At 39.9% G+C, this 27724-nt stretch overlaps 2 protein-coding genes across 3 annotated transcripts in view; both read right to left on the bottom strand.

Annotated features, from left to right (window-relative positions):
- Positions 1–783: 783 nt before the first annotated feature.
- Positions 784–21779, bottom strand: pitpnb (phosphatidylinositol transfer protein, beta). Its single transcript, XM_044333515.1, has 12 exons — positions 21715–21779; positions 15679–15709; positions 14013–14158; positions 11999–12090; positions 10625–10632; positions 10089–10163; positions 9071–9154; positions 6151–6228; positions 5942–6046; positions 4692–4814; positions 3803–3889; positions 784–1058 (listed from the first exon to the last, which is right to left on the bottom strand). The coding sequence occupies exons 1-11, from the start codon at positions 21732–21734 to the stop codon at positions 3842–3844; spliced, it is 810 nt and encodes a 269-aa protein (XP_044189450.1). The 5' UTR covers positions 21735–21779; the 3' UTR covers positions 784–1058; positions 3803–3841.
- Positions 21780–23789: 2010 nt separating this feature from the next.
- Positions 23790–27724, bottom strand: part of ttc28 (tetratricopeptide repeat domain 28) — a 163298-nt gene continuing 159363 nt past the window's right edge. For both annotated transcript variants that reach the window (XM_044333458.1, XM_044333459.1), the window contains 3 exons: positions 27383–27490; positions 26632–27268; positions 23790–25263 (listed from right to left, as the gene is read on the bottom strand). In XM_044333458.1, the coding sequence (XP_044189393.1) occupies positions 24156–25263; positions 26632–27268; positions 27383–27490 (1853 nt within the window). In that variant the 3' untranslated portion in view covers positions 23790–24155. The remainder of the gene's footprint in view (positions 25264–26631; positions 27269–27382; positions 27491–27724) is intronic.

Raw genomic sequence — 27724 nt, forward strand, 5'->3', positions numbered from 1 at the left:
TGACAGTCCTTAAAAAAGGCAGCTGATAACACAAACAAGCACACAAATGCACACACTAACACGCACACACACACACACACATACAGGTGACTCTCCTAGAGGACCCTCTCTCTCTCTCTCTCTCTAATCAACACAAACAATCCACTTGAGCGAAGCTGCATTGCAGCAACTATAACATGCAATGACAGTTAAGTGAGGAGTTGCTGTTGTCCACATGCACTTGTGACAGGAGGAGGAGGAGGGGGGAGGAGGAGGAGGGCTGGTGTGCATGTTTGAAATGTGGGACATGTGTGCATGTGTGGGTTGGGGGGAAAAGCAAAGAATTATCTATCATGCTTGAGCATTATATTTGTTTTGAACCATATAACAGGCATGGATTAGCCTCAAAAACTAAAAAAAAAAAAACATCAGTATTCCCGACTAACTGCCAGACAGAGGGGACAGTGAGACAAGGGGGAGATCTAGACTAATTTTACCAGGACAATAATAAAGACGATACTGAGGGGAGAGACAAGGATTAAAGTAGAGACAGACAGTTATAATACAAGGGAAGGTAAGGGGGATAAATGGTCCAATACCTGCTAAAGTCATCTTATACCAATTTTTTGTGGGAACCTGTTTACCTAAAAACAAACATTCTAATTAATTTAAAAGGCTTGACTTTCTGAGTCACGGTTTACACACCTGAATAAAAACAAAGCCCATTGTGATAATCAACTAACAATTACATATCAGGCAATTTACGTTCTGTGCAAAGAGTTTTTTTTTTTTTTTTCCTTTTTATATGTATGCAAAACCATGTTGTTGTTGTTGTTTTTTTTTTTTCTGAGTGAACAGGAGGCTTGTGATTGGGGTAGAATCTGTACAGTACTGTTAACCAATCTTGTCAAACCCCCCAATGAATCATGTGAGACAGGAAGAGAAGAGGCGACGTCGGGGGCCACTTCCTCATCGTGGTGGACGTTGTCTCTGATGACATCATCATGACAGGGTTTGGTTGATTTGCCTCATTGCTCATGAGCAGCACTGGTGCCTCGAATCGGACCTGTTTTACGCAGCTGAGAGAGAGAGAGAGGGAGAGAAGAAGAAAGTCAGGTTTTCAGTTTGAAGATAAAGACTAGAGAAGTATTAAAGGACAGGTTCACAATTTTCCAAGTGTCTTAAAGCAACAGTCAGGTGTCCGTATGAGCAGTAAAAGAGGTTTTCCTCGCTGTAATCATTCCTCCTGTTCATACTGGATATTAAAAGATCCTTCAAATGTGCTTTCAGTGTAAGTGATGGAGCCAAAATCCACAGTGTGTCCACACAGTCATTTAAAAGTTGATGTGAAGCTTATATGAGGCTTCATCAGTCTGAGTTAGTCATATCAAGTGGATATCTGACACATTTACAGTCTTTTTAGCATCAAATTCCCTCTTTGTGTTTCCCCGTTGAGCTGCGGTGTGTGTGTGAGGACCCCTGGTGTCATCTCGGGGTTTGATCTGGTATTAACCTGCATCTCTCCTTGTTCTGCAGGTGATCATTAGTGTAACCTGGAACACCCGAAGGCCCACGTTGTGTTTGCAGGTTATTTAAAGTCTGGCTGCAGCAGGCGGTTGGCGTCTCTCTCTCTCTCTCACTCTCCTCTGGCTGCTCTTTGCTGCTGATGCTGCTGTTTACTGCTCTCTGCTCCTGTTACCTGCTTTGGTTTGGTTTAGTTTTATGTTTTTAACTTTCTTGCACCTTACAACACTGACGCTACTGATATCCACACCCCATGCTTTAATTATACTTCTTTAATTTGGCTTAATTTATTTTAATAAAGCTTCTTTTGTTAAACGTTGACATGGTGCGTCTCCCTTTTGTTGTGACCACTTGAGTCAGGTCAGAACAGGTGGAAGTATAGTAACAAAAAGAGGAACTCTGACACTAAAAAGACTGTAACGTTGAAAGATATCTACTTGATTTAACTCATTTGGACGCTGAAGCTTCATATTAGCTTCAGATAAATTTTATGTAGGAATCTTCTAATGGTCAGTATGAACAGGAGGAATGATTCCAGCAAGAAAAACATGTTGGGCTCCTGACTGTTGTTTTAAGACACACTTGTAAAATCGTGAACCCGTCCTTGAAGCTATGCGCATGCAGGAAAATCTGTTTGATTCTAAAAAAAACCCAAAAGGGAACAGATTACAGCAGGGTGAGCTGTTATCAGGAGGAAAAACAAACTGAAAGCACAAAGTGATGCGTTTAGTGAGAAGCAGCTGCAAGAGAATATTAAAATCTGTGAGTGGAAATGACGAATGTGAGTTGATCGACAGCAGGTGGGAGGAAAAATGACTCAGAACATGACCCTGTTCTTCAGAGCTCCATTTGTTTAAGATTTGACACAAACCTCACAGGACGAAGCTGATTTAAAATGCTAACATTACAGCTAATTAGCACTGAACATGAAGTACAGCTGAGACTGATGGAAACTTTGTCATAAAACAAAGTTTTAAGATGAATTTAAGTTTTGGCCTGTTGATGGCACTAGAGGAGAAGTTATTACAACTCATCCTGAGGGGAACAAGAATGTCTGAACCAGACTTCATGGCAGTCCAGCCAATAAATGTCGAGACGTTTCACTCAAAACCACAAAGGTCAACATCATGGTCGCGCTAAAGGAAAAGTTGAGGGATCATTAGAAGTCATTAGGATTCCTCCTCTTGGCAACATCGATACAATATCAGCACTGAATTTCATGGCAATCTATTTAAGGTACTATGAGCTAAAGAGATAAATTCAGCTTAAGGTTTATGACTTATCAGATTTAGGAAATGCAGAACTTTAATCACTTAAATGTATGAAATGTACTTCAACATAAGTTAAATGTTTCAGTTTCATAAATTGTCTAAATTTAAGTGCCTTTAATGTTCTTTATGAGAGACTCTATCAGGGTTTCATTGTGTTAAAATATGTTGTCTGTAGCAAACATACTATCATTACTCAGCCAATCACATAAGTTTAAGCTGTAACTATTATTTTAATTACCCATTAACGGTTTGGTTTATGAAATGTCAGCATCAAAATGTCTTAAAGCTCAAGGTGACGTCTTCAAATTGTTTGTTTTGTCTAAAACTCAAAGATATTCCGTTTACTGTCACATAGGACAAAGAAAATCAAATCTTCACTACTAAGAAGCTGGAAACAATGAAGAAAATACTTAAAATGATCAAAAACAGGATTGTAACTAACGATTAATCTGACAGTTAAATTTAAAGGAAGAAAAGCAACATATTTTCACATTTGAGAGCCTTATGCTTATTCAATTATCAGAATAGTTGCAGATTAATTTTCTATCGATCCCCAAACCAATTAGTTGTTTCAGCTCTTAATAAGTGCTGATTGTGACTCTACTCATGTTGCCTTTGTTTTAAAGTAAAAGCACAACCTAAGATTAACAAATCAGCTGTGTGAGGACTTTCCAAGAACCAAGTTAGCTTGTTTATAATTAGCAGGATCGTTTTAGCGTCATGTTAGCCTGGATTGGCAGAGCCACGGTTGAAGAACAGAGTACATGAGATGAAAACAGAGGAAGATTGTTATGAAAAGATGACAACAGAGGAAGATTGTTATGAAAAGATGACAACAGAGGAGGATTATAACGAAAAGAAGTCACAGGGCTGAAAAGACGTCAAGCAGAAAGAAAAACAAACTGGACAGTTCCAAAAAAACAGACAAACAGGTGAGTTAAGACATCAGGCAGACAGCAGTATGAAGACAACGGCGAAGACAACGATCCATGCAGCGCCACCACCTCTCCTCCTTCGTTGAGACTTACTCAGCCTGCCTCTAGTGTTTGACCTACAGCGACGGGCCTCTACTCGTCTGTTGCAGAGGTGCCTCGCACATCTCCCTTCTGACGCATCTAATGTGAAATTCAGGAGTTAAAGGGGGTTAAATCGAGTAGATTGAGTTTGTTGTGTAGTCTCCAGCAGTCTTCTAAACACAGAGCAGTGATCATTTTTATCATTCATCATTCACAACAGAAACATGTGCTGTGTCTCAAATCGCATACTTGCGTACTTACACTTAACATTTTGAGTGCATAAGTGCATTCACACTGAGAAGTATGGGGAAATGCACTGTGAGGTCAAAAAGTTGAGTCTGGAACTATGGACACTTCTCGCCCTCAATGGTCGCCATCTTGGCTATGTAGCGGAAGAGGAGGGACCACTTTTCAAACTGGAAATGGCGGCAGGGTACGTTGTAACTACGGTGAACATCGCCACTATACTGTTGTCGGATATAAGCCATCAGTATGTTTTTTGGGTTAATTTAGCAGTCTGAGCACGAACAATAATGCGAATGCTAACACTAGCTAATGCTAATTTGCGATCATCATTTCCGGTAAGTGCACAATGGCTGTGTTTGATTTGAGACAACACTACACTGTAGAAATTTGCGCACTATGCCAGTAAGTACATAATGTACACAGTGTACTACATGAAAGTGTACTAACAGAAGTATGTGATTTGAGACACAGCTATGTACTCTTCTTAGCTTTTAAAAGATTTGTAAACTTGAGCAAAAAGACTAAAGCAACTCTACTGAATCCCAGTTACTACGTTCTTACATCTGCTTTGATCTTAATTCACCAGACTAGGAAGAAGACATTATGGTCCAGTGTAACTTTAGGAGGACAGCTGTGCATTTGGTGAGTTAATTACCTCCTCAAGCTCTTTTTGAGTCTCCTCTTCCATCCGCCTGATGTCCTCCATGGTCAAACCCACCCATTTGTCGACCCAGCAGAACAGCTGGCGGTGGAAGTTGGTGAAAATTCGCTTTTCTTGCTGTGGAAGGAAGAAAATGAAGTAAAACAACAACAAAAACACTAACATGAAGGCACACAAGAGACTTCAGGTGTTTTTTTCCCCATTTAAATAATTATACTTGGTTAACTTTTTTAACATCATCTCTTCCCTGAACTGAACTATTTATCTCTCCCTTCAACAGGTGCAGAGATTTTAATTACAGAAACACTGAAATGTTTCTTGGAGCTATGTCTCCCTCTGCTGAGCTAAATAAAAACAACACGTCACTGACAGACACAATAAACAAAGTCTAATTTAACTCCATAAGAGGCTTCACCGATTTAAAGGATAGATTATGCACAATGAAAGACTTTCTGGTCATTGTGATAATTCCTCCTGTCTGTGAAGTCTTTATAGACATTATGACATTTCCTCTTTTTGGTTTGCCGGACTGCGTTTCCTTGCAGCAGAGAGACAGTAACACACGAGAGGGAATTTCCTGCTAAAACTAACTAACTCTGGAAAAAAACCTTCCCCTTTGATTTGAATAACTGACTGCTGAAGTCTCAAAATAGCTCCAGCCTGGTTATGCTTAAAAAAAAAAAAAAAAAGCAGTTCGTATGACGTGTTTTCTGACCACATTGGAAACCAAAAGTGTTTATAGTTGTTCTGAACTGCAAAAACTTGAAGTTGGAGTGAAAAGCCAACCGTCATAAAGAAAGAAGAGATGTGATGTTGTTTAATTGGGGGGGGGATTTTGGCGGATACTTTTACACAGTCTGTTACTGGAAAGCATTCATGAGAGTTGCACTTGTGTTAAGAACGGAAAAAGAAGTATTTGAGAGAGAGAGAGAGAGAAGTTGAAATCCTGATTCCTTTCTCAGCTCCACACGGCCGGGGCAAATCACCACGTTAAGTGGGTGTGAATGTCAGATTGTCGGTTTCGGATAGAAATTGTCGGATTAGCTCCTCTAATCCGACATCGGAAAGGTGACGGCGGGGGGGGGGGGGAGATTTCTGAAGCTATTCTATCATCCAACAAGCAGTTCTGCAGTTTTCTTGTTACTTACACTGGAATCAAGTTAGGGAGGGAACCATCATAGCAACCAGTGACTCTATAGATGTACATATGAGAGTGTTATTTTAAGATAGACTATGATTAGTACCCTGTGGATGAAGTTTTCCACTTTGGTCTGCAGACCCCACCATCTGAACTTGACGGTGACCAGTTTGTATGCACACATGTAAGGACAATCTGTCTTCAGCTCGTCCTGCAAAAGGAAGGAAAAAAGAAAGCAAAAGAGTTAAAAGTGTTTCTCATTAATCACAGATGTGACAGATGATCATTTCTACTTTCTGTTGCTATATCAGGTACCTTCCATTCAGGGCCGAGAGGTCCTCTGCCCGTCTTGGCGGAGTGGAAAAGAGCAGGATCTTCTTCTGGCTTATAGTCCTACAACAGAACAAACAGCATCCAAACATTAAGATCCAGCAGTAAACTGAGTCCCACCTGTTTACCACAGTTGCTACTTCCAATGTTTTTGTATAGTGCGATGCGTCACAAGGTGTCGAGATTGTGAAGTCTGGATATTTTATTTGTTCCTGTTTGTTGACACCAGAAAATGTGCTCAGAACCAAAATCTTGAGATTAAAAGTACAGACATAAACTCACTGAGCACTTCATTAGGAACAACTGTGCAATCTAATGCAACCCAATACAACAGCTCTGCCATAAATTCCTATTTTTATGACTTTTTGGTGATAATTCTACTTTATGTTTGTTACTGAGGTCGTAGTGGGTGGTGGTGGTGTACTGGAGTGCTTTATATTGAAAAGTGCTACTAACATTTTATCCCCCTCGTGTGTGTTAATGCAGCGGGGTGATTGGGACTGATTGGTATGTGCAGGTCACACAAAGGCCTCAGTATCGATGTAGCTGAATCTCTGACTCTTGTACCTGTTTTCTAATATGTATCAGTTAATACACGATACAAACTAGTGTTCAAAAACTCCACAGAGTACCCGAGTGTTCCTTCAAGATTTGAGGAAATCCTCCTATTTTTTTAAGATAAGTAAACTATTTAAAAACTTTCGGGTTTATCTGAAACATGCATAATCACCATCACACAGCTGAAAACTGGGATGTTTTTTCTTAAAGTTTGTTGTTTTTGGAGGCACAAATGGTGATAAGCGATAATTGTAGGTGTGTTTTTGGACCTTATGTCCCAGAGATCCAAACAGTGGCGCCCGTTTTACATCAGTCAGATGCTTCACACACACACACAAGTGAGGCGAAGAACAAGTGTTGCGTTAGCTCCAACACCCTCTCTGTAGTACCAACCACTGCTGGGTGATGGAAAACTAACGCTTGTGATTTTTCCCGGGAAAGTCGCCACAGACACCCAGTTCATAATACTGCAAATACTTTCATCAGCGGGCCAACAGCTCAATCACCGTTGTGTTACCTCATTTGCTGATAGAAAGTGACTTAGACATTTATTTAAGTGAAAATCTTTGAGATTATTACTCATGCAAAGTAATATAATTTTTATTGTGTTCTTAATGTGACACATAAATGTTGAACAGTCTGACTCCACTTTCTCCTTGTGTATCTTAAAAAGAGAACAAGTTTAAACTAGTCAGTGCTGACTCTCGCATACTGACGCTGTTAAGTCAGACTTCACCCTTCCAGCATGTGATTCAAGGCTCCTCTGCAGGAACACCGAAGAATCAGCAACACCCAAGACTGTATTTTCAACGCACTACACCCCCATCCAACCAACCCCTGAGCTTAAGGGTCACTGTGCCGTTTTAATCCATCAGATCTGTTGGGGAAAGAGTGGCGAATACCTGGAGCAGATGGACATTGAGATTAAGCCTTGGGCCTCAACGTTGATCCACTTAAGTCATTATAGTACAGGAGCTCGTAGAAGAAACGCTGCGGCTCCGGGACAACTGTGACCCACCTGGATGTAAAATGGCTTAATGCCTCCTTTTAGATTTTGAATCACAGGCAACATGATGGTTGAAGTATTACTTGCTGACAACTGCCCCTAATGGACTAAAAAGGGGGCTTTTAAAGACAGCTGAGAGTCGTATCCATCAGGGGTCTAACGGCGTTTAACAAAGTACGAGCCTGTCGGTGCACCGTAGCAGCATCCATTTCCAAATACTTCCTCATATATCTTCATAAATACAGTCCAACTGAATTCTCAAGCTATTTCCACAGTATTGCAAACATTATGTTGTCATGTACTAGATAAATGAATAGATAATGTATATCCTCAAGCTGCTCACTAGACGGTGAATAATGGACCAGCTGCTGGGACTCTTGACAGCAGTCGTGGTGATTTTTTCCTGTCATACGTGCATATTTTTGAGATTCACAGCTGGAAAGCTGAGGGGACTTTTTTTCCAAAAAAGCTTCTGCAGTGCATTAGCTACAGTCATTCACTAATTCTCTGTCGATGGACCAACTTCATAAAGTGTCAGCTGATGACGTCACTCGGTCAAAGTCTGGATGGATTTTGGCTCCTCCGTCTCTTACGTTGGCTAGGAAGGGAAGACTTCATGGCCAGTATGGACAAGACGAATGACTACAGCAACCAAAAACTCTCTCAGTGAACGCATATAAACATCTGAATATCGCGTTAAGATAGACTTGAAAAAATCTGAACCTATCCTCTAAAACACAAGACCACCAGGCCGCCTCGTAGATGTTGAAAGCTGCGATAAATTTTGGACTAGAACAATGAAACGTTTGTCAAATTCAAGAAGACTTTCATCATATTTGCTCAAAAGCTGGAGTCAATTACATGAATTCTTTATAGTGTGATGATTTATGCCGTTTTTGTGACTAATACAGAGCACTGCGGATAGACTTTAGATGTAGGGGCAGAAAAGAAAAGATGTTTTTTACTTGAAATACAAGTAAAAACGCCAACAGAGGAGAGATTCTCATCATTGTGATCTCCCTCCACAACAAGTCCTCATCTTCACGTTTACTTCTAGGCCGACTTCAAGCTTGTTACTGCAATTGAAGTATTTCACTCCGTTCAGTCAGGCTTTACGGAGGATGATCACTGGATAAATTAAGTGTCATGGCTATCCAGGCACCTTGGTGACCTCCAGTTGATCTGTATGTCCGAAACCTTCCTCGTGGTGGAGACACGCTGCTGTAAATCAGACGTGTCAGTTACCGTCACCTGCTCATCAGGCCGCGTGCCAGAACAACTAATCCACTCGCTATTTTCACTTCTTAGTTTAGTGGTTTATATTGCGGGTTTTAAACTCACAGCAGTCGCCACTTCTTCTTTGTTTGCAATATCTATGGGAACCACCTCCACAGTCCTCCACGTCTGCTCATCCAGGTCATGAACCTGAAACAAAGAGAGAGAGAGAGACGAGCAATTAAACCTCTGATGTAGAAAATCGGCTCAGAACGCAGGCGGCACGGGATGCTTTGTTTCTTCAGGGAAGCCGACTGCGAATCAAATAAGATTCAAATTTAAAACCACACAGGTGTACCTTTTTCTCGTGCATGGGGCCACACAAAAAAAAGGTAGACATGTGTGTGTATACCACTTTCAAAAATGAAAAATGTAAGATGAAGTTTGTTTTGTCTATTTATATCCTCTGATTTTACACATGAAGTTCAGTTTTCTCACACATGAGGAGTACTATAGCAAAAACAGTTGTATTACATCATCGATGGCTCTGGAGGGAGCTGAGAAAACTACCCTGATGATGTCATAGTGATGTCATCAAGGTAATCTCTCAGCTAGGACTCGGAGACTTTAAATTTATAACAGAAAGTTTGTGTGTTATTAACTGGAGATGTATTGTCTGAAAGGGGTGTTTATCAGGCAGGGAGAGTCTAATGAAAGATGTTTGGTGTGTGTTGCATTATGGGAAATGTAGGATCCAGTGTGTTTGTGACTCATGCTAGGGGATATAAGTCTGCCTCTGCTGTTTCAATTTTTGACCATTCTTGTTTTTATTTCTTGGTTATTTATTGATTTATTTAACAGGGACAGTGCACATTAATAAACACTGAATTAGCCAAGAGGTTATCTTTCATCTGTAGTCTCTGGACAGATATTACAAAGTCACCCAAAAAAAAGAAAATAAGATTTAAAACGACCAAGTTATTGTGATCATTTATCAGCATTCAGAGCGATAATGAACAGAGGAGAATATTAATGTTAGCAGAAATATTAAACATAGTAAATCTTAAGTTAATGGAGGTGAAATATTAAAAAGCTGGAGTGCCCCTTTAACACCAAAGCACCTCCACATCTTCTACTCACTTACATTTTCTATTGTTCCCATGTCAGGTTTGTGCCACGTCTCAATCTTAATCATGAAGTCGTCCTTCATGTACTCATTCTGAAAAGCAGGAGAAAAACACAGATATCATGAGGGGGAAAACACAATGTTTAGCCTGAGTTTCTATTTGCAGTCATTACTCAGAAAGTAGGTATCACTCCTAAACTTCAAACGGCAGCAGGTGCGTCCGATCGCGGCCAAAAGAATCGGTACAGAGAACATCATGAATGGAGAGTTCTGAGAGGTGTACTTAAACCCTTACAGCTAAATCCAATTAACCAATCAGACGTTTAGACTGAAACAACACTGGTAATGGTGTGCCGCTCTGCTTGGATCTATTTTTAATCTGATAGTAATTAGCTTGCAAAGTAAGGTACAACAGTACGAGGCTGTGATGACTCTCGACAGAAGACAGATGGTGGTATTAAGTATCTGTCGCAAGTCAGTGAAAGTCTGTGTGATGACGGACTCATTGATGTCAGAAACTATCAAGCTAAGAGAGTAAAAGATGAACAACTCACCGTCACAACTGCAGAGGAGCAAAGAGAGAAACAAAGAAAAAAAATGAGCATCAGTATCAAAAGACCAGGATGACATTTATCATATTTGAAAAACTGAACAGTTTCAAACGACATTTAGAAAAATACATAATTGCAGAACATTAAAAAAAAGGTCAAATTAAAGGAGAACTCCACCAATTTTACACATTTAGGTCATCTCTAAATACTACAATAATGTCTTCTGTGACTCAAGAAGAAGCTTTGTCAAATCTGAGAAAATAACCCTGATGATGTCACTGTGATGTCATCAGGGTTATCTAAGCTTGGGCTGCCTGCAATCACTACATCGTTCACTCTGCTTCCGATGCAAATACTCAATGGTGAGTTTTTCCATCCATTGTGGCGCCATATTGTAGATAAATTTACACTCAGAATTCAGACATTCAAATAAAATAGCAGACAGTGATTATTGTACACTACGTCGTAAATACGGAGAGATTTCAGAGAGTAAAAGGATACAGATGTTAAACCAATAGCCTGTGATACAAACTGGGAGTGTGAAGTTTGAAAGATGCTATCTATGGCGGTCGGAAAGGAGCGCAAAGTAAGAATTTGACTGTTCAGAGCAACTGACTGTTCTCTGTGCATATGACGATAAAGATTTGATTTCATTTGAAATGTATGGATCCAGTATTTCTGCAGCTCAAACCGTATAAAGGACAAAGGGTCAAGTTATGCTAGAAAAGACCTAGTTCATACGACACGTTGTCTGACCACATTGAAAGTGTTTATAACTGTAAACAGACACGATAGGTTTAAATATCTGGATGCAGTGCACATTTTATAATTTCTTCTGGAAGGTATTCATAGCATTGCGCTTGTTTGTACACGCAAGAAGAAACAGAGATAGTTTTGGAGAGAGGAGGTTAAACACTGCTTACTTTCTTGCCTCAACATGCCTGACCAATCAGTGGATGTGAATTAGAGCTGCAGTAATTAGTTGATTAGCAATGGAAGCAAGACTGTGGCCTCAGAAATGCATGAATGGCATTCTTAACACTTCATAAACTAAACAATTAAGTGCTTAATCGAGGAACTTGTCATGCAGAACTTGTTGGAGGCAGCCCCCCCCCCCCCCCCCCCCCGAAAACTCCAATGTTGGAAATTTGATCTTCGATGCTGGTTTTCAATGACTTAAAGGTAATGATACCTCGGACTCTGCTGCTTTAATTCTCCCAACTTTATCACGGTGTAATAATAAATTGCTGGAGTCCTCCTTTTAGTGAAGCCATGATTACATATAACTATGACATCTTTCACTGTTGATCATATGCAAACACACTGCAGTGAAACGACACCAAGTATGAACTGATTTGCTGTTAAGATGAAACTTACTAGTGCGACAGTATGGGTAGGCGTTCCAGGCCTTTTCGTGAAAAACTAATGCTCCTTCTGGTGCAATCATCTTCACATAACCTGGGACTTTACTATAGTGGGAGAAAAAAAGAAGTCAAACAATCAGGTCTGTGGACTTTTCAAAAGAAATAAACTTCAAACATTAAAGCTTCAGTTAAGTCATTTTGTCTTGTCTGTTTGGTTCAGCGTCTTATGAAGGTTATATCTACTTGTAATCAATTGTTCTTTTTATGGTTGTTGGTGCTGCGTCAAAGCAGCCAAAAGCTTTAATCCAACACTTATTTCCTGCAGAACCAGTCACACATTATACAAAGGATAGACAAAATAAGAGGAAACACCTGACAAGAAGAAGAACAGCTTCAGCTCCTCGTACTGTCACAAACAAATTCCGTCTGTATGCAGTTTGGATATCAAATTATTTGTGAGATGAAGAGGAAATCTCTCTTCTCATAATGATGTTTAAGCCTTCATGAAATTAGTGTTGAATTTATTTAGCAGTGTGTGTGGAGGCCTGGTGTTTGTATTGTGACGTAAGGTCCTGATCAGACAGAGCGCTTGTTGCAGGTTGCAAAACACGAAGCGCACCACACTGCTTTTATTTGTTGAAGCCTACAATTTTTTGTTGTTGCTAGGAAACCACCAAATCACCTGTCCTTAGCCAAACCGTTATCTTGCTGTGAAGATCTGTACCTTTTATTTTGGCAAGCTAAAAGTAGTTAACTTCCTTGTCAGCAGATAAAAAATGGACCGGTGGAGGGCTTTTGCTGTGGCTCTATTGAAGGGTGAGAGGCTGTTCTCAAATATTTTGGACACATGGAAACGGAGATCCGTGTGGGTACATGAGACCCTCAGAAAGAGGACAAATCACCAGCTGGTCCAGGAGCTTCACGTGGACGATGGTCTGTTCAAGGCTTATTTAAGGATGAGTCAGGGACAGTTTGTCAATCGTCGGACCTAGCGTCACAAAAATGACCGCTAGCTACAGGGAGTCCATTGGTCTTGCCAAGCAGCTGAGCATCTGTTAGTGGTAGGTTATGTTTGTCAATGTTATATTACCCATATTATTTACAGCCTAAAAATTTGACAGGTGTAGATGTGAGACATCACCACCACAGAAGGCCCGTCTCTCAATTCATCCGATTGGACATTGGGGGAAAAACGCAAATGATGTCAGGCGCTTTCTCTGCTCTGAGCTGAAGTTTTTTCAACTCAAGGCATTCAGGGCGCTCCTGCAAAAGCTCAAGGCACATAGAGTGGAAAAATGGATGCATGGCGCTCAGAAACGCAAAAGCAGCAAGAAAAAAAACTTCACTCTCATTGAAAACAATTACAAAAAGCCGCCCCAAGGCTGCAAAAAAGCTCTCCGTCTGATCGGGGCTTAAAGCTGGTTCAGTAAAATGGCAGCTTATTTGACACCTCAGATGGCTGCCAATATAGTTTTACCATCACATTGAACAGGTGGCAACAGGTACAGTCTGCTAACGGTTTTCTGTTATCCAAACGAACAGATGGGAGCAAAAACTCAGATCATGTTGCTCTTTCTGCTGCCAGCGCTCCAGGTTTTACTTACTTGGGTTACCAGTTGGCCAAATGGTGAAAACCAAGCCATTAATGCCTGCTTTGTGAAGCTGTTATCTATAAATAATAAGTACTTCAGAGTACTAGATTGATGAAGCTGGTATTCATCGCTGTCACAAAGGTGTTACCTCAGTTCTGTGATAAATGATGCTCACCTCACCTGTCTGTCCCTGCATCCCTGTGTGTAAGGTTTTAATTGAAGACACTCGACACTGCTCTTATAATTTCTTTTAAAGCTTAAATATGCTGACAGTCTGTATTCAATTTAGCTCTCACTTAGTTCTCTTTCAAATGGTTTTTGCATTATTTTGTCTACCATATGAGCATGTTGACACTGTTATTTAATAGTTTAAAATACATAGTGATACTGATATACAGAAACTTCAAAGATTAGATTCTGTTGAAAGCCACTTGCCTCTTTAGGTGGTATATTTTATGTGTGTATTGTCCCTTTTCCCCATCCTTCTCGTAGGGTTCGTTCTTCAGCACCTCAATGCCTTCTCCTCCTCCTGTTTCATTCTTGCTGGCCTCGGCCACAGAGTACAGCTGCCCGACTTGATACTGTGAGTGAAGGAAGAGACGGACAGAAACTGAAAACTACAGCGACACAAAACCGCTGATTCCATCCTGTGATTAAAACCGAGAAGGTCCCTGAAGCTGACATGCTTCAACGATGCAGCGAACCCAGATTTACCTATGATGTTAGTAATTGTTTATACAGCAGAAAATATATATTTTTAAGGATCTAAAATGTGTTGGGTTGCATGTTCATGTGCATGTGGTGTTTTTGCTACTTAATTATCCCTTGATCCAGTCTTCTTGAATCCATTATCAGGCTTGAAAACAGTCTTATCAACCTGAGGGTGACAAAAGCTATCCATGTTTTTCTACAGTCTATGAAGAAAAACAACTTTGCAATATCTACTTCTTGTTGTAATCTGTGGTGTCATGAAGGAGAAAAAATGAGTTTATATGAACAATTTAATCATTTGTGCACAAAAACAACTAATTCCTGCTCTCAATGTAATACTGTTTTTGGCGTGAGACGCCACCAATCTCACACCATTTAAGAAGAAGCCTGGTTAATCAATACAACTACTGTACATTTTTTCATCATGGACCGGCTTTGTGGTTTGGTCTTATTTGGTATGGGATTTGTTTGGGCAGCGTGAGAGTGAGGGACAGAGCCTGAAGGCAAAAACTATATTTAACTCACAGAGCACAGATTAGTCATTTGTGTGCATGAGATATTAAATCTAGAGCATTCATTTCTAAAAATCGGGCATATAAATGATTAGATCAAGAGCTAAACTTCATTTTTTTTTTCATCCATGACACCTCCTGGGCTCTGTAGGCCTCTTTCATTAGTTATTGTTTACAGAGAGCTGTGCCAACAGAGTCGTCACGGACAACAGTCATCAGCCTTCAAGGGGCTAAACGATTCTGCAATCATATTAATACATTTGAAGATTTGATAAAGGAAATATGGGGTGGCTGCTGTAGTACTTGATTACGCAACATTAACAAGCTTTTGTCAGGATATTACTGCCGCTGCAGTTATTGTTAAAGACAACAAGAAGTAGCAAAACCTCCGGTTGTGTTCAATCTGCAGAAAAATACAATTATTCCTCATAAAAACTAAACGCTCTAACTGCCCGCCACAATGTTTTCCCCCCATTAGAGAGAAGGCTGTGAACTGTAGCCAAAGCATGATGTCATTTGGATGTCACAACAGGCTCCAGGCTCCAATAAAAACTAATCAAAAAGAAGGAAACATTTTTGAGGGTAAGTAGATTACACACACACACACACACAAAAAAAGCCGAGTACAAATATGTCACGGCTATTAAGAACAAGACGACACAGCGACAGTAGTTTTAAAAGGGTTGAGCCAGGTCCAGTTCTGCTCTACCAGCCTGTCACACCAATAAACAGGCATCTCCAACAAAGGCTATTGTCTCAGAATGAGCCGCAGACTGAAGCCTGAGTGGATGAGCTTTCTGTGCACAAGAGAAAATTAACATTTAACTATCAAAACTACGGCTTTATTCTGTATTATTATATAATAAAATGATACTCACCTCTTCCACGGAGATCGGCAACACTACACGGCTGAGAGGAGAGAAGAAAGGGACACATTAGTAAGTCAATAATAAATATACAGGAGTAAAACACTGGCGTTCAAGTGTTAAATAAATGAAACAGTACATAGGGTTAGAAGTCACTTTTTTACACTCAAAGTTTAATAAAAGTGTTAAATGATTCAGTGATTATGCAAAGAATCCACTAACTAACATCTCAAACAAAAAGATGGAGAAGCATGAAGTTGTGAAAAAATCTTAGTGAGCGTCTTTGGCAAACAGTGGAAGCGCCGTGTCCCAGTCTGAATGTTAAACTCTGCTTTAGTCGTCTGGATACTGTAACTGCACCCTGATTTATAAAGCAACAATCATTTATCTTTGAGAACCACAATTTAACTTTAAGACAGTAGGAGTGACTTTACATCTACTAAGGTTGCAACTAACAATATGGATTATTTTCTTGATTAATCTGTTAATTGTTCGGTCTATAAAATGGCAGAAAACTGTGGAAAATGCTTGTCAAGTCCAAGGTGACGTCTTTAAATGTCTTGTTTTGTCTGACCAACAGTCCAAAAACCAAAAGATATTCAGTTTTCTATCATAAAATATAAGAAAACCAGGAAATATACACATTTAAGGAGCTGGAACGTGCAAATATTTACCATTTTTTTGCTTGAAAAGTTACTTACATGATTATCAAAATTGCTGTTGATTAATTTTCTGCAAATCAATTAATCGTTGCAGCTCTAGTGAGAGTGTAATGAAGACTGTCATATCACCTGATAATCAGAACATTTAGCTAATTAAAAGATTTTCGTTCACGCTGCAAAAAAAAAATCAATATTTTTTCTGTTTTATCTCATGTCAGCGTGACAGACTGGATTTGTGATGCTTTCTATTTTGTTTTGTGTGGTGTCGTTCATGCTGTCCAGTTATGTCATGATTATTGCCAAGCCAGCATTGAAAAACAAGTATCCCCCCCCCTCCTTCCTCCTTAACACAACATGCTTGAATCAATTACTTATTTTTAACTAAATAACTTTTCACAGCAATCTAGCACGCAGTTCATAGATCAGCAGCGCATACAGCAGCTTGATTATGCACAGCTCATAACTGGACATCACAGCTTAATTATGGAACGAGAAGATTCACTACAGAGATGTACTGTACAGGGAGTTTATACTCCTCTCAAGGCTGCACCTCTTCCTTCTCTCAGAATCCAAACAAATCTCTGCTAAGATTGGTAGATTCAACACCACACCCTTAACCTAAACATACACTGTTTGATGAAGATAGCTTGAGGGGGGGGGGGGTAACACGCTCAATTTAGGGCAGAAACATCCCTCAATACAAACATCTATAAATATAAAAGTACTTGAAAGCAAATATATGATGTATTTTAAGATTTAAAGCCGAGAAAATAAGAGGAGAAAGAGGGATTATGTTACAAAAAAAAAAAATCAGGACATGTAAGGTTGAGGATCTCATGAGTGTGTAAAGGTAATAAACTAACAATTATTTTTATTATTGGTCATTTTCTTCTTTCTTTAAAATGTCAGATAGTGAAAAACAGCCTTTCTAATATATAAGAAGCCCAGAGTGAAGTCTTCAAATATCTTGTTCTGTCCGACCAACAGTTTAAAACCCAAATATATTCTTTCTATAATGATATAAAACAGAGAAAAAGCAGCAAATCTTTGCAAATGAGAAGCTGGAGCGAGCAAACGTTTGGTATTTTTGCTAAACAAAAGAAACGATTTAGTCGTAAATGTAGCCGTTGAAGCTCTAAAACACTTTCTGATGGATGTAACCAATAAAAATAGAAACAGAAAATGCTCATTGTGCCAGTTTTTTTTTCTATTAACTGTATTTTTAATGCCAAGTTTGAATGTTTTTCTTATGTGTACAGCACCTTGAGTTGTGCAAGTGCTGTACAAATAAACAAAAACTTAAATATCCTGAACACCTGCCATCATCATCATCCAGCTCACACACACACACCAGGAAAAACATCCCCCCCCCCCTTTCCAGCTGCTCTATGTTCTACATTAACATGATAAATCTGATTTTCAAAGACACGTCCAGATTCTGGCACAGACGGTCATGTAACCAGAGGAACAATGTAGCACAACTGGAAAAACAAAAGCAGAGTGCAGTGTTTGTGCTTTTTTTATGGCTCTCTCTCTCTCTCTCTACACTTGTTGTGAGCTGCTGCGGCTTTAGCAACAGAAACGAATTAACAAGTTCAAAATGTACAGAAAAAAAAAAAAAAAAAAAAAGCATCCGATGACTGAGATTGTGAAGTGGATCAATCAAGTACAGCAACCTTGTAACACCAGAGGCGTTTTTGTCATAAAAGAGATTTCACTCCTACTAAAGCCTACACATGTTAGCATTTCCCTAACTGGCATGTTTCTGCAGCACCAGATGACAAATTAAAACATCAGTGATTCACCTGCTTCCATCGTTTTCCTCTTAATATTCATGATAGTGTTTTCCAAAAGTACTTCAGCATCAATTTCACAAAAAAATACAGCTGCAACCAGGTGTATTTTCCTTCTAAAACACACATTTGAGACAAAAAAATGTTTAAAAACTACAGCTGGAGATATGCTTAAACCCCCAAACTACTAAAATGACACCAGCAAGGATCCAGTTCCCTTCAGCTTTCACCTACGTTAATGATTAATCAGCTATTGATCAACCGCTGTTAAGAAAATGGATCGTTTTATGTTAGGAAAACGTGGCCGTGTCAATCGTTTAACATGCTGTGAGAGGGGGAAAAACATGCGTAATGTACTTTGACTACTGACAAAATGTTGCTTTTCATTTACATCTTTAGTATTGAGTGTCATGCATTCATTATCTACCCCTTAAATTACTGTGTTTTCACGTTCTCTAACACTCACTTTGTCACACAGAGAGCAGTGACAGCGGCAGCACAGAGAGAGAGGGTTTGCACTGGGGAAAAAAAACCTTTGGTGCTGGATTAAAAAGAGGGGAACTGACTGGCTGACCAGTTACAGTTCAAGTGGTTTACGAGTCCCAGTAAACCGGTAGTTATGTAAGTACCAGTGAAAGTCCTCTGTGTGTCCGTGTAGGCACTTGCAGACACCTGCAGCACAGGTAGTAGGATGCTAAGACACAGACAGAATTTATAAAAGTTGGAATTATGAGCAGTTTTGATTCATTTCTCTTTGCTCTAACTAATCTAGAACTACAAAACCAACCGATTAATTCATCTACAGCTGACAGGAAAATAAATCAGCAACTTGTTTTATATTCAGTTAACAGTTCTGAGTCATTTTTTTCAGGCAAAAAATGACAAATATTCACTGATTAAGCTTCTTAAATGTGATTTGCTGCCTTCTGTTGTCATAAATGAAGTAAAATTTAAGATTCTAATATAATTTTTCACAAATTTCTGGCATTTTGTCGACCAAACAATGAATTGATTAGTTGAGGAAACACAGCCCAGTAACTCATAATGAAATATTCATAAGCTGCAGCTCTAAATTAGTCAGAAAACAGCAGAGAGATTATTCAATTACAAACATACTAATATTTGCAGACCTAATGCAGCTGAATGTACAGTGTAATGTGTCTCTATTAATCATAAACAAAGCTGAACTTCACAATAGAGATAACAACTGTATCTCACATTATGTAAGCGATGAATAGTACAGTAAGGGTTAGTGAGGTTAAGTAGTGACGGTGAGAGTAAATGGACTTTTCTTATCAAGATAAAGGCCCGTACGTTTATACTTAAGCCTTTTTATTGCTCCAAGTTAGATCTGCTCGACATGCTTTCCATTTACAAAATTATCTTCTGTATATAATAAGTGTCTTTTAAATGAGGCATCTGCTATGAACTGATCGTTCAATATTCAATACTGTCATGAATTTTGAGGTTGGAGCATGTAAGGCAGTGGTAGGCAAACATATTTGGCCCCCTGATGAAAGTATACTTACTTACTGTAGATAACAAAATAAACACAAAGCTCCTGTAAATCCCAATTATTGTGATATAATCTTGTCATATCTACTACTGCCCCAACACGAGGAGAGGCATCGTGCTATTTGAACAGTGAATAGTGCTGACATGAAGTCTAATAAACCTACCAGAAATGAAAGTTTAATGTGTGAGTTCCCCAGCTTAAGCCTATGTGAGCATAACAGATTTGTTCTTCACAAACACAAACGGTGTGTTGATGCTTACCCCCCCCCCAAAACAGATACAGTCATTAACAGCGTCGTAAATATATTAAATTCTTAAGTGAATTAGAAGACATAAATAAAACATATTAGCCTGTCTTTCCACAGCAGCAGTTAACGTAAGGACATGATTTTAGAGGGTTGTCTGTCTGATTATTGATTATACTGGGAGCAAGATGGAGACCAGATTGCAGGAAAATTACACTACACAGTCATGGATAAATATCTCAGCTCTGGAGACTCACCATGGCAGATTATTAATAGTGAAGCATCAGTGTTAGAGCAGCATGTTACTGTTGTAGCTGCTGGAGGTGGAGCTAGTTTACACTACTTTATATACAGTTAGCTAGTTTGGTCCAGTGGTTCCCAACCTAGGGGTCGGGCCCCTCTGAAGGGTCACCAGATAAATCTGAGGGGTCATGTGATGATTAATGGGAGAGGAAAGAAGAAGAAACAAAGTTCTGATACACAAATCTGTTTTCAGTTTTTGGACTTTTTCTCTAATCTTTGATTTTTGCTGAAATATTGGATCATTTGAACATTTATTGAAATGAAAGCATGTGAGAAGTTTAGGAGGGAAAAATCACTATTTGGTGGAGCTGTTAACAACTCATAGACATGTGAAATGTGACCCCAACTACACACTGCTTTTTGTAAGACGACAAAAGCCAAAAACGTTGGAAACCACTGGTTTCATCTTTAACGATGTGTTCTATTTCAAAAGCTTGTTATATTATCCATTGTGTCAAATCTTCATCTGAAAAGCAACTAAAGCTGTCAAATAAATGTAGTGGAGTAGAAAGTACAATATTTCCCTCTGAAATGTAGTGGAGTGGAAGTATAAAGTAGCATCACATGGAAATACTCAAGTATAGGTACCTCATAACTGTACTTGAGTGCAGTAGCTGAGTAAATGTACTTAGTTACTTTCCACCATTGGCTACAACAGGTACCGTTATATGAAGCGGATATAGGTTAAGTTAGCTACACGTTAGAAGCTAGCTATGCTGAGGAAGAAAAGTGGATGAAAAACGACCACCGCACAGCTCCAACACAACAGATTTATGTGCAGCAACCTGCCGGCTTATTGCATAACTGTTAGTTAGTATTAGCCGCCCAGTTAAAGCGCTGCAAAGTACAAGCAAAGTAGTTAGTCCTTTCATAACCTCAAGCTAGCTTGAAGGGTACAACAGCTTTTCAGTTAGGGCCAAAATAACAGCATAATTCATAAACTGTGTCGACCTCTTGGTTAACGCTGACGTAATCTATGAAAATACAAGCAATAATGTGTCATAATGTTAGATGTGTGCGTTAAAGATGGTCAGAAAATTGTCACGCTAGCGGCTAGCCGAGCCTGCTAGCATTAACGTTAAATCCGACGGAGAAGGAGCCTTTAATCTGTCACTCACGAGACCACAAAGCTTAACATTACGGCACTTTACAGACATAACAGGCCGGCTACGTTAACGTTGACAATACGTTAAACCATCAAAGTCATGTTAAGTATCTGAACGTACAGATTGTTTGTGCGTGCAGCCTTTTTATGTAACTCGTTTTCATTAAGACGCTAATTATCCGCTCCGTTGCTACAACTCCAAGCTAACGTTAGCTCGCACTAGCAACGCCTAAAAAAGACCGGTGTGTCCCGTTATCCACCCCGCTCAAAGATGGCTTTTTACGGGCTACAGCGCTGTAGAATCCAGCGACCGACACCACTACACGAAACACACATGTTTAGTAATCCGTAATACGCTGTCGGATGGATGAAAATGTGCCTCTAAATGGGCCAAAAGACATTTTTTAAAAACACTTCAGACTCACTATTCCTTGATGAGCACCATCTTCGTCACTCGGGCTGCGGCTGCGCAGTAGGAGGCGACACCAGATAGAATTATCAACAAGTTCGGTCCGCCCTCCGGAAGACATCTGATTGGCTGAAATAGCCACACCATTGGTCAGTTCACTGTCTCTATATATACAGAGCATTATCCACAGCGGTGGGAATAGTACTCAAATCATATAATTAAATAAAAGTATCAACACAGCAATACTCCATTACTGCAAGTAAAAGTCCAAACCACTATTTCTACTATAATAATTTAACCATATTTGCTGCTAATACTTATGTACTTTTATTTAATTGATGGCAGTATTTTTACATTGCTGTATTGATAGTTTTACTTAAGGATCTAAATACTTCTTCCACCACAGAGTAAAATGACTCATTTTGTCCCTCTGACTGATATATTATAATATATGACATCATTAGATTATTAATACTGAAGCATCAGTGTTAGAACAGCATGTTACTGTTGTAGCTGCTGGAGGTGGAGCTAGTTTCAACTACTTAATATACAGTTAGCTAGTTTAGTCCAGCGGTTCCCAACCTAGGGGTCGGGCCCCTCCAAAGGGTCAGCAGATAAATCTGAGGGGTCGTGAGATGATTAATGGGAGAGGAAAGAAGAAAAAATAAAAAAGTTCTGCTGCACACACATTTTTTCAGTTTTTCAGCTTGGTAACACTTTACTTTATGTCCCCCTATTTAGCCTTTATATGCGGTATACAGTTAATAAATGATTTATAACCCATTGTAATGTAGTTACAAGCAGATATAAGGACATGGTATGAGGACAAGCATTTGGTTTTGTTGTCAACCGTTATGACTTATTTTATATTATTACAATTGTGTTTTACTATATTGTCATTCATTATCTGTTTATACAGCAGTTCTGATTCACAAATCTGTTTTCAGTTTTTGGACTTTTTCTCTAATCTTTGATTTTTGCTGAAATATTGGATCATTTGAACATTTATTGAAATGAAAGCATGTGAGAAGTTTAGAGGGAAAAATCACTATTTGGTGGAGCTGTTAACAACTCATAGACATGTGAAATGTGACCCCGACTACACACTGCTTTTTGTAAGATGTCAAAAGCCAAAAAGGTTGGAAACCACTGGTTTCATCTTTAACAATGTGTTGTATTTTAAAAGCTTGTTATATTATCCATTGTGTCAAATCTTCATCTGAAAAGTAACTAAAGCTGTTAAATAAATGTAGTGGAGTAGAAAGTACTATACTTCCCTCTGAAATGTAGTGGAGTGGAAGTATAAAGTAGCATCACATGGAAATACTCAAGTAAAGTACAAGGGAAACTTTCTCTAAAAATAAGAATGAATGCCACAAACATGTATATTAGAACATTCTGTGCTGAAAATAACTGACTTTATGGTGACTCTAGTTTATGGATTATCACATGACAGAAAAACAAGTGTCTATAGGGAATGCGAATATACTATGGATAGAACTTTAATATGAATAAAAGCTCTATATATATATCTACTGTACAAGTCTGTTAGGTTAGAGTGAGCATGATCAAGATAAACTCTACTTCTTCTCATATGTGATAAGGTCTAAGACTCACAGTTTCATGATTATTGAGTATAAGTGTAAAGAATGTGTGCATAGTTTTTTCCGCTTCAGAATTGATTTATATCATGAAAGCAAGACAAGAAAGGGAACATTTTTATTTACTGAGAATGGAGATGTCTCTGAATAGGAGTCTGGCACTGCTGCAAAAAATTGTACATTATAAAGTTATTGAAACACTGAACAGCAAGAAGTACCATGCTGACAACCACACATCAAATCTGCATAAAAAATATCAAAAAAGGGGTTTTCATTACTTCTTCCATGGTTTATTCATCTTTATAAAATGTGTAATAATGACTGGAAAACACAGTTTACGTAACAAAATAAATGACAACAATAAGCATTGGTAAATACATTTAACAATAATTATTACACAGTAAATCCAATTCAGGTAGCTAATCAACTTACACAAACATAGCGAGCGTTTAGGTCGACATAAAATGTTCCCCTTTTCTCTGTAATGATGACAGGCATTCAGTCAACGTTTATTTTCAGTGTACACGGAGGCATCGACACACATGCTCTCTTGTCAGTCATTGAAACACAATTAAAGCCAGAGAATCAACACTCCTCGAGTCTTTTTTCTCCTTCCAGCTCTCTCCAGAAGAAGGCACAGTCATCACATTCAAAACATTAGTGTAACATCCCTTCACAAAAAATGTAAAATCACCACCTTCAGTAACAGTACTTCTTTATCCTTATCTTCAGCAGGTATTGCTACAATATGGTTTGCTGACAAATGGGCAGCTTCTGTCATAGTAAAAACACAAATTAAACAGGGGATTGGCCTATTGGCTGTGGGGAACAGCATGGGGGGGGAATATCCAAACTCTCAACATTTAGAAGATGGGAAAAAATGTCCAGGTGAGAGAAACTTGTAGCCATTCCCAGAGTGCAGTCTGACGCCTCCTTTAGAAGGTGGAGGTGGTGGAGGAGGTTTAGCCTCCAGTTTTTGGTGACCGCTGAGTCTGTCACCAGTGTTCTGACCCTCAGATCCTTCTACATCTTTGCTCGTGGACTCGTGTCTCGGCGAGAGATTCAGCAAACCCAAAACATCTTTCTGAACTGTACTCATTTTTTTATTCCCGCCTCGGAGCAAACTGGCAGGGCAGGGCACCTCATGTTTCTGGGCAGCGTTGGCCCAGAAGGTTTTTAAGTTATGAATTGCCTGGACTTTATTATCCTGTTTGGACTGGTTGAGTTCGGGGGTGTTTGCAGGGCTGGAGGAGGCTGAAACGGACCCTGTAGAGGAGTAGGAAAGGGCGGGCGACGGGGCGCTGTCAGCAGGAGAGTGGGAAGGTGAGATGTGGGCGGTGTAAGGTGAGGTAGGGTATTTCAGTTTAGGCTGTGCATGCACATCTGGGGAAACCACAGGCAAAGGTGAACGCTGCTCCTTCACAGAGTGAGATAAAGCTGGAGAGGAGTGAGCGGGGCTGTTGTAGCCTGAGCTGATCTTCTGTAGTGAAGAGGAGCGGGATGGAGGTTTAGGTCGAGTCGGGGGAGGTGTTGAAACAGAGGTGGAGAGCGGTGAAAGAGGACTACGGACGGAAAGAGGAGAGGAACAAGCCTTTAGACTCGCTCTACTCGGAGGTCTGCTAAACGCGCTGGTCTCAGAGGGCTGAAACCCTCGTGCTCCTCCTGTAGGCGTCAGAGTCGGGGTTGTGGGAGTGGAGAGGGACGTCTGTCTGGCGTGCGCCTCCTCTCTCCCCTCAGGCCGTCTCAGTGTCTTCCCTCTAATGTTTGCTTTCTGCAGGCTCTCCACAGCTTGCATGTGGCTCTGCGTCTCCTCCAGGATCTTCTGGGCCAGCTCCTGGGGATCCAGCTGTCCCGCAGGACCCATCCTCTCCTCCTGGGACTTGACGGTACTGTCTGTCTCGGTACTCGACTGGTCCGACTCAGAGCTGCTGACCTTCCCTTTGCCCGTCCTCTGAGGAGATGAGCTGGAAAAAGTTAAGAAAAAAAGAGCTAAATTTCCATTTATATATAAAAAACACCTAGGAATAAACCTTACAAATTATCTTAGACTATACATACTATGATATGTGGTTTTTATTACTTATACCACTTGACATAATAAATCAAAAAGTCCAAAATATATAGAGTTGCAAAGTGGGAAGAGTTACTTTGGGTGTCCCAATGTTATGTGCAAGAAGCTTTGATGTCCTGCAAGTTTTAATACCACTTACTTAACAATTAAAGGATAATTTAGTTTAGTTTATTATATCTATTTGTCCGGGACCATGTACAAAAAATATGAATCTCACATAAGGAGAAAATATGTGTAGTACTGGATGTAAATTAGCTAGTAATTGTGTTTTTCTATCTTTTCTCTGTATATTTTGATTGTAAGGTGTGAGAGAAAATTGAATAATAGGTTATCATTTTATAAATCTTTTGTATATATGTTACAAATGTTGTTTTCAAGACAACAATGCTCATTATCAACTGAATGTGATGTAATGTCATTGTCATTCTGGTATACATGTTGATGAACAAATCCTACTTCTAGGCTAGTTGAACTCTTGATCCTGTTTCTATCTCAGGATTGTTTGCTGACCTCTTGGGTTAGCTAGAGATATCTTTGCCTTAAGCCTACTGTTTCAGAGACTGTGTGGATCATGAGGTACTTAGACAAGTTAAAGCTGATGGATGTCCTTGTTTGAAGTTATTGATTGACCATAAGGTCTCTGTGGGATCATCGTATGACCATACTTTGTGGAAGTGTCCTTTAGGGACCTGACTGTTTTCAGCTTTGCTTCTGGAGAGGTATAAAACTGTCTGGTTTGTGTTCACAATCTTTAGAGAAAGGGCTGGCTGAACAACATGCTTTCTCTTTCCAAAAATACAAGATGATTGTATTTTTGTTTTGTGTTTGGACGTTTGTATAATTGTTATTAATGGTCAACAACTGCTTCAACAAGTAATAATGTTTTAATGCTTTCTTTATGTCTCTGTGTGGTTCTTGAGCAATGATGAAAAAAATCCACAACATTTGGGGGCTCGTCCAGGATGACGACAATTTGTTGGCTCATCTGGGGATGCCGACAAAGGCATCACAACACAAAGGCAAATTCCTTGTATGTGCAAACCTACTTGGCAATAAACCTGATTCTGATTCAGATAAGATGGTCTTCATCCAGAAGACTCACATATTTTAGTGTTGAGGAACCTTGATTATATCATCAAAAGAAAACTTGGAAAATGGACATTTACAGCGATTCTTCCCACTTCCCACCTCTATCCAGTGCGTTTCAGAAAGCACAACAATAATGATTTCTTCCTGACTACAGAAATAGCATTGAACTTACATTTCCTGCTTGGGCTTGGGGCTGGTAGGAACAGCTAGAGGCAGCGTTGGAGCTTTAATTGGAGATGTAGGTGTGCTAATGCTTCCCTTGGATGAAACTGTGATCGGATACCCATGACTCCTGACGGATCCTCTCCCAGCACCACCTCTGCCTTGCCGATGTCCTGCAGGAAGAGGCAGCGTGTCGCATCCCCCACCGCCTCGTCCCAGCGGCTCACTGCTTATAATGGAGTACCCCTCGTACTCCTCGTCCTCCGCCTCTCCCGCTAATCCTCCTGCGTGATTGGTCAGTCGCCTCGACAGGCCACCTGTATGCCGTTGGGAGGCGTAGAGACCCGCTCCTCCGCGAGGTCTCTCCAGCTCCTGCTGATGCGAGCGCTGGCTGATGATGTCACTTCCCGCAGGCTCAGGCCGGGACAGGAAACTGAGAGAGGAGGCAAGGGAGCTGAGGCTGTAGACAGAGATGGCGTCACAGGAGAGGTTGTCCGGGCAGACCGGGGGTAAAAAGGAGGGCTGAGGTGGGTAGCAACCGAAGGAGAGGGGTAAAGACTGTGGCTGGGATGCTGACTGGGATGAAGAGAGAGACTCCAGAGATGATGAACTGTCCATGCTCAGCCGCTTGGGAAGCTCTGTGGAGTCTAAAAAGAGAGAGAGAATGAGTTGAAGAATTAGGTTTGACATTTGAGAAAAATAATATCCAACTTCAGGGACTGGATTTAGTTTTGAAGTCTAAAGTTTTGCATAATTCTCACCAAAGAGCGCTAGAAGAGACTGAAGGGCAAAATGCATCGTCCGTCTGCTTGCCTGCTTCCCAGTCTTCAGCACGACCTCCTCCTGACCCACCTCACACAGGTCAAACCCTGAGAGAGACAGCGGCACAGTAAAGTACATTTACTCAAGTACTGAACTTGGATACCATTTTGAGGTACTTGAGTCTCTTTTAAGCTGTGTGTTTGGACATTTGTATAATTGTTACTGATGGTATGATGGATTATACAGTGTCTGCAACTGCCTCAACAAGTAACAATGTTTAATGCTTTCTTTATGTCTCTGTGTGGTTCTTGAGCAACAAAAATTTCCACAACATTTGGGGG

This window comes from Thunnus albacares, chromosome 18 (genome assembly GCF_914725855.1).
Source record: "Thunnus albacares chromosome 18, fThuAlb1.1, whole genome shotgun sequence".
Lineage (NCBI taxonomy): Eukaryota > Metazoa > Chordata > Actinopteri > Scombriformes > Scombridae > Thunnus > Thunnus albacares.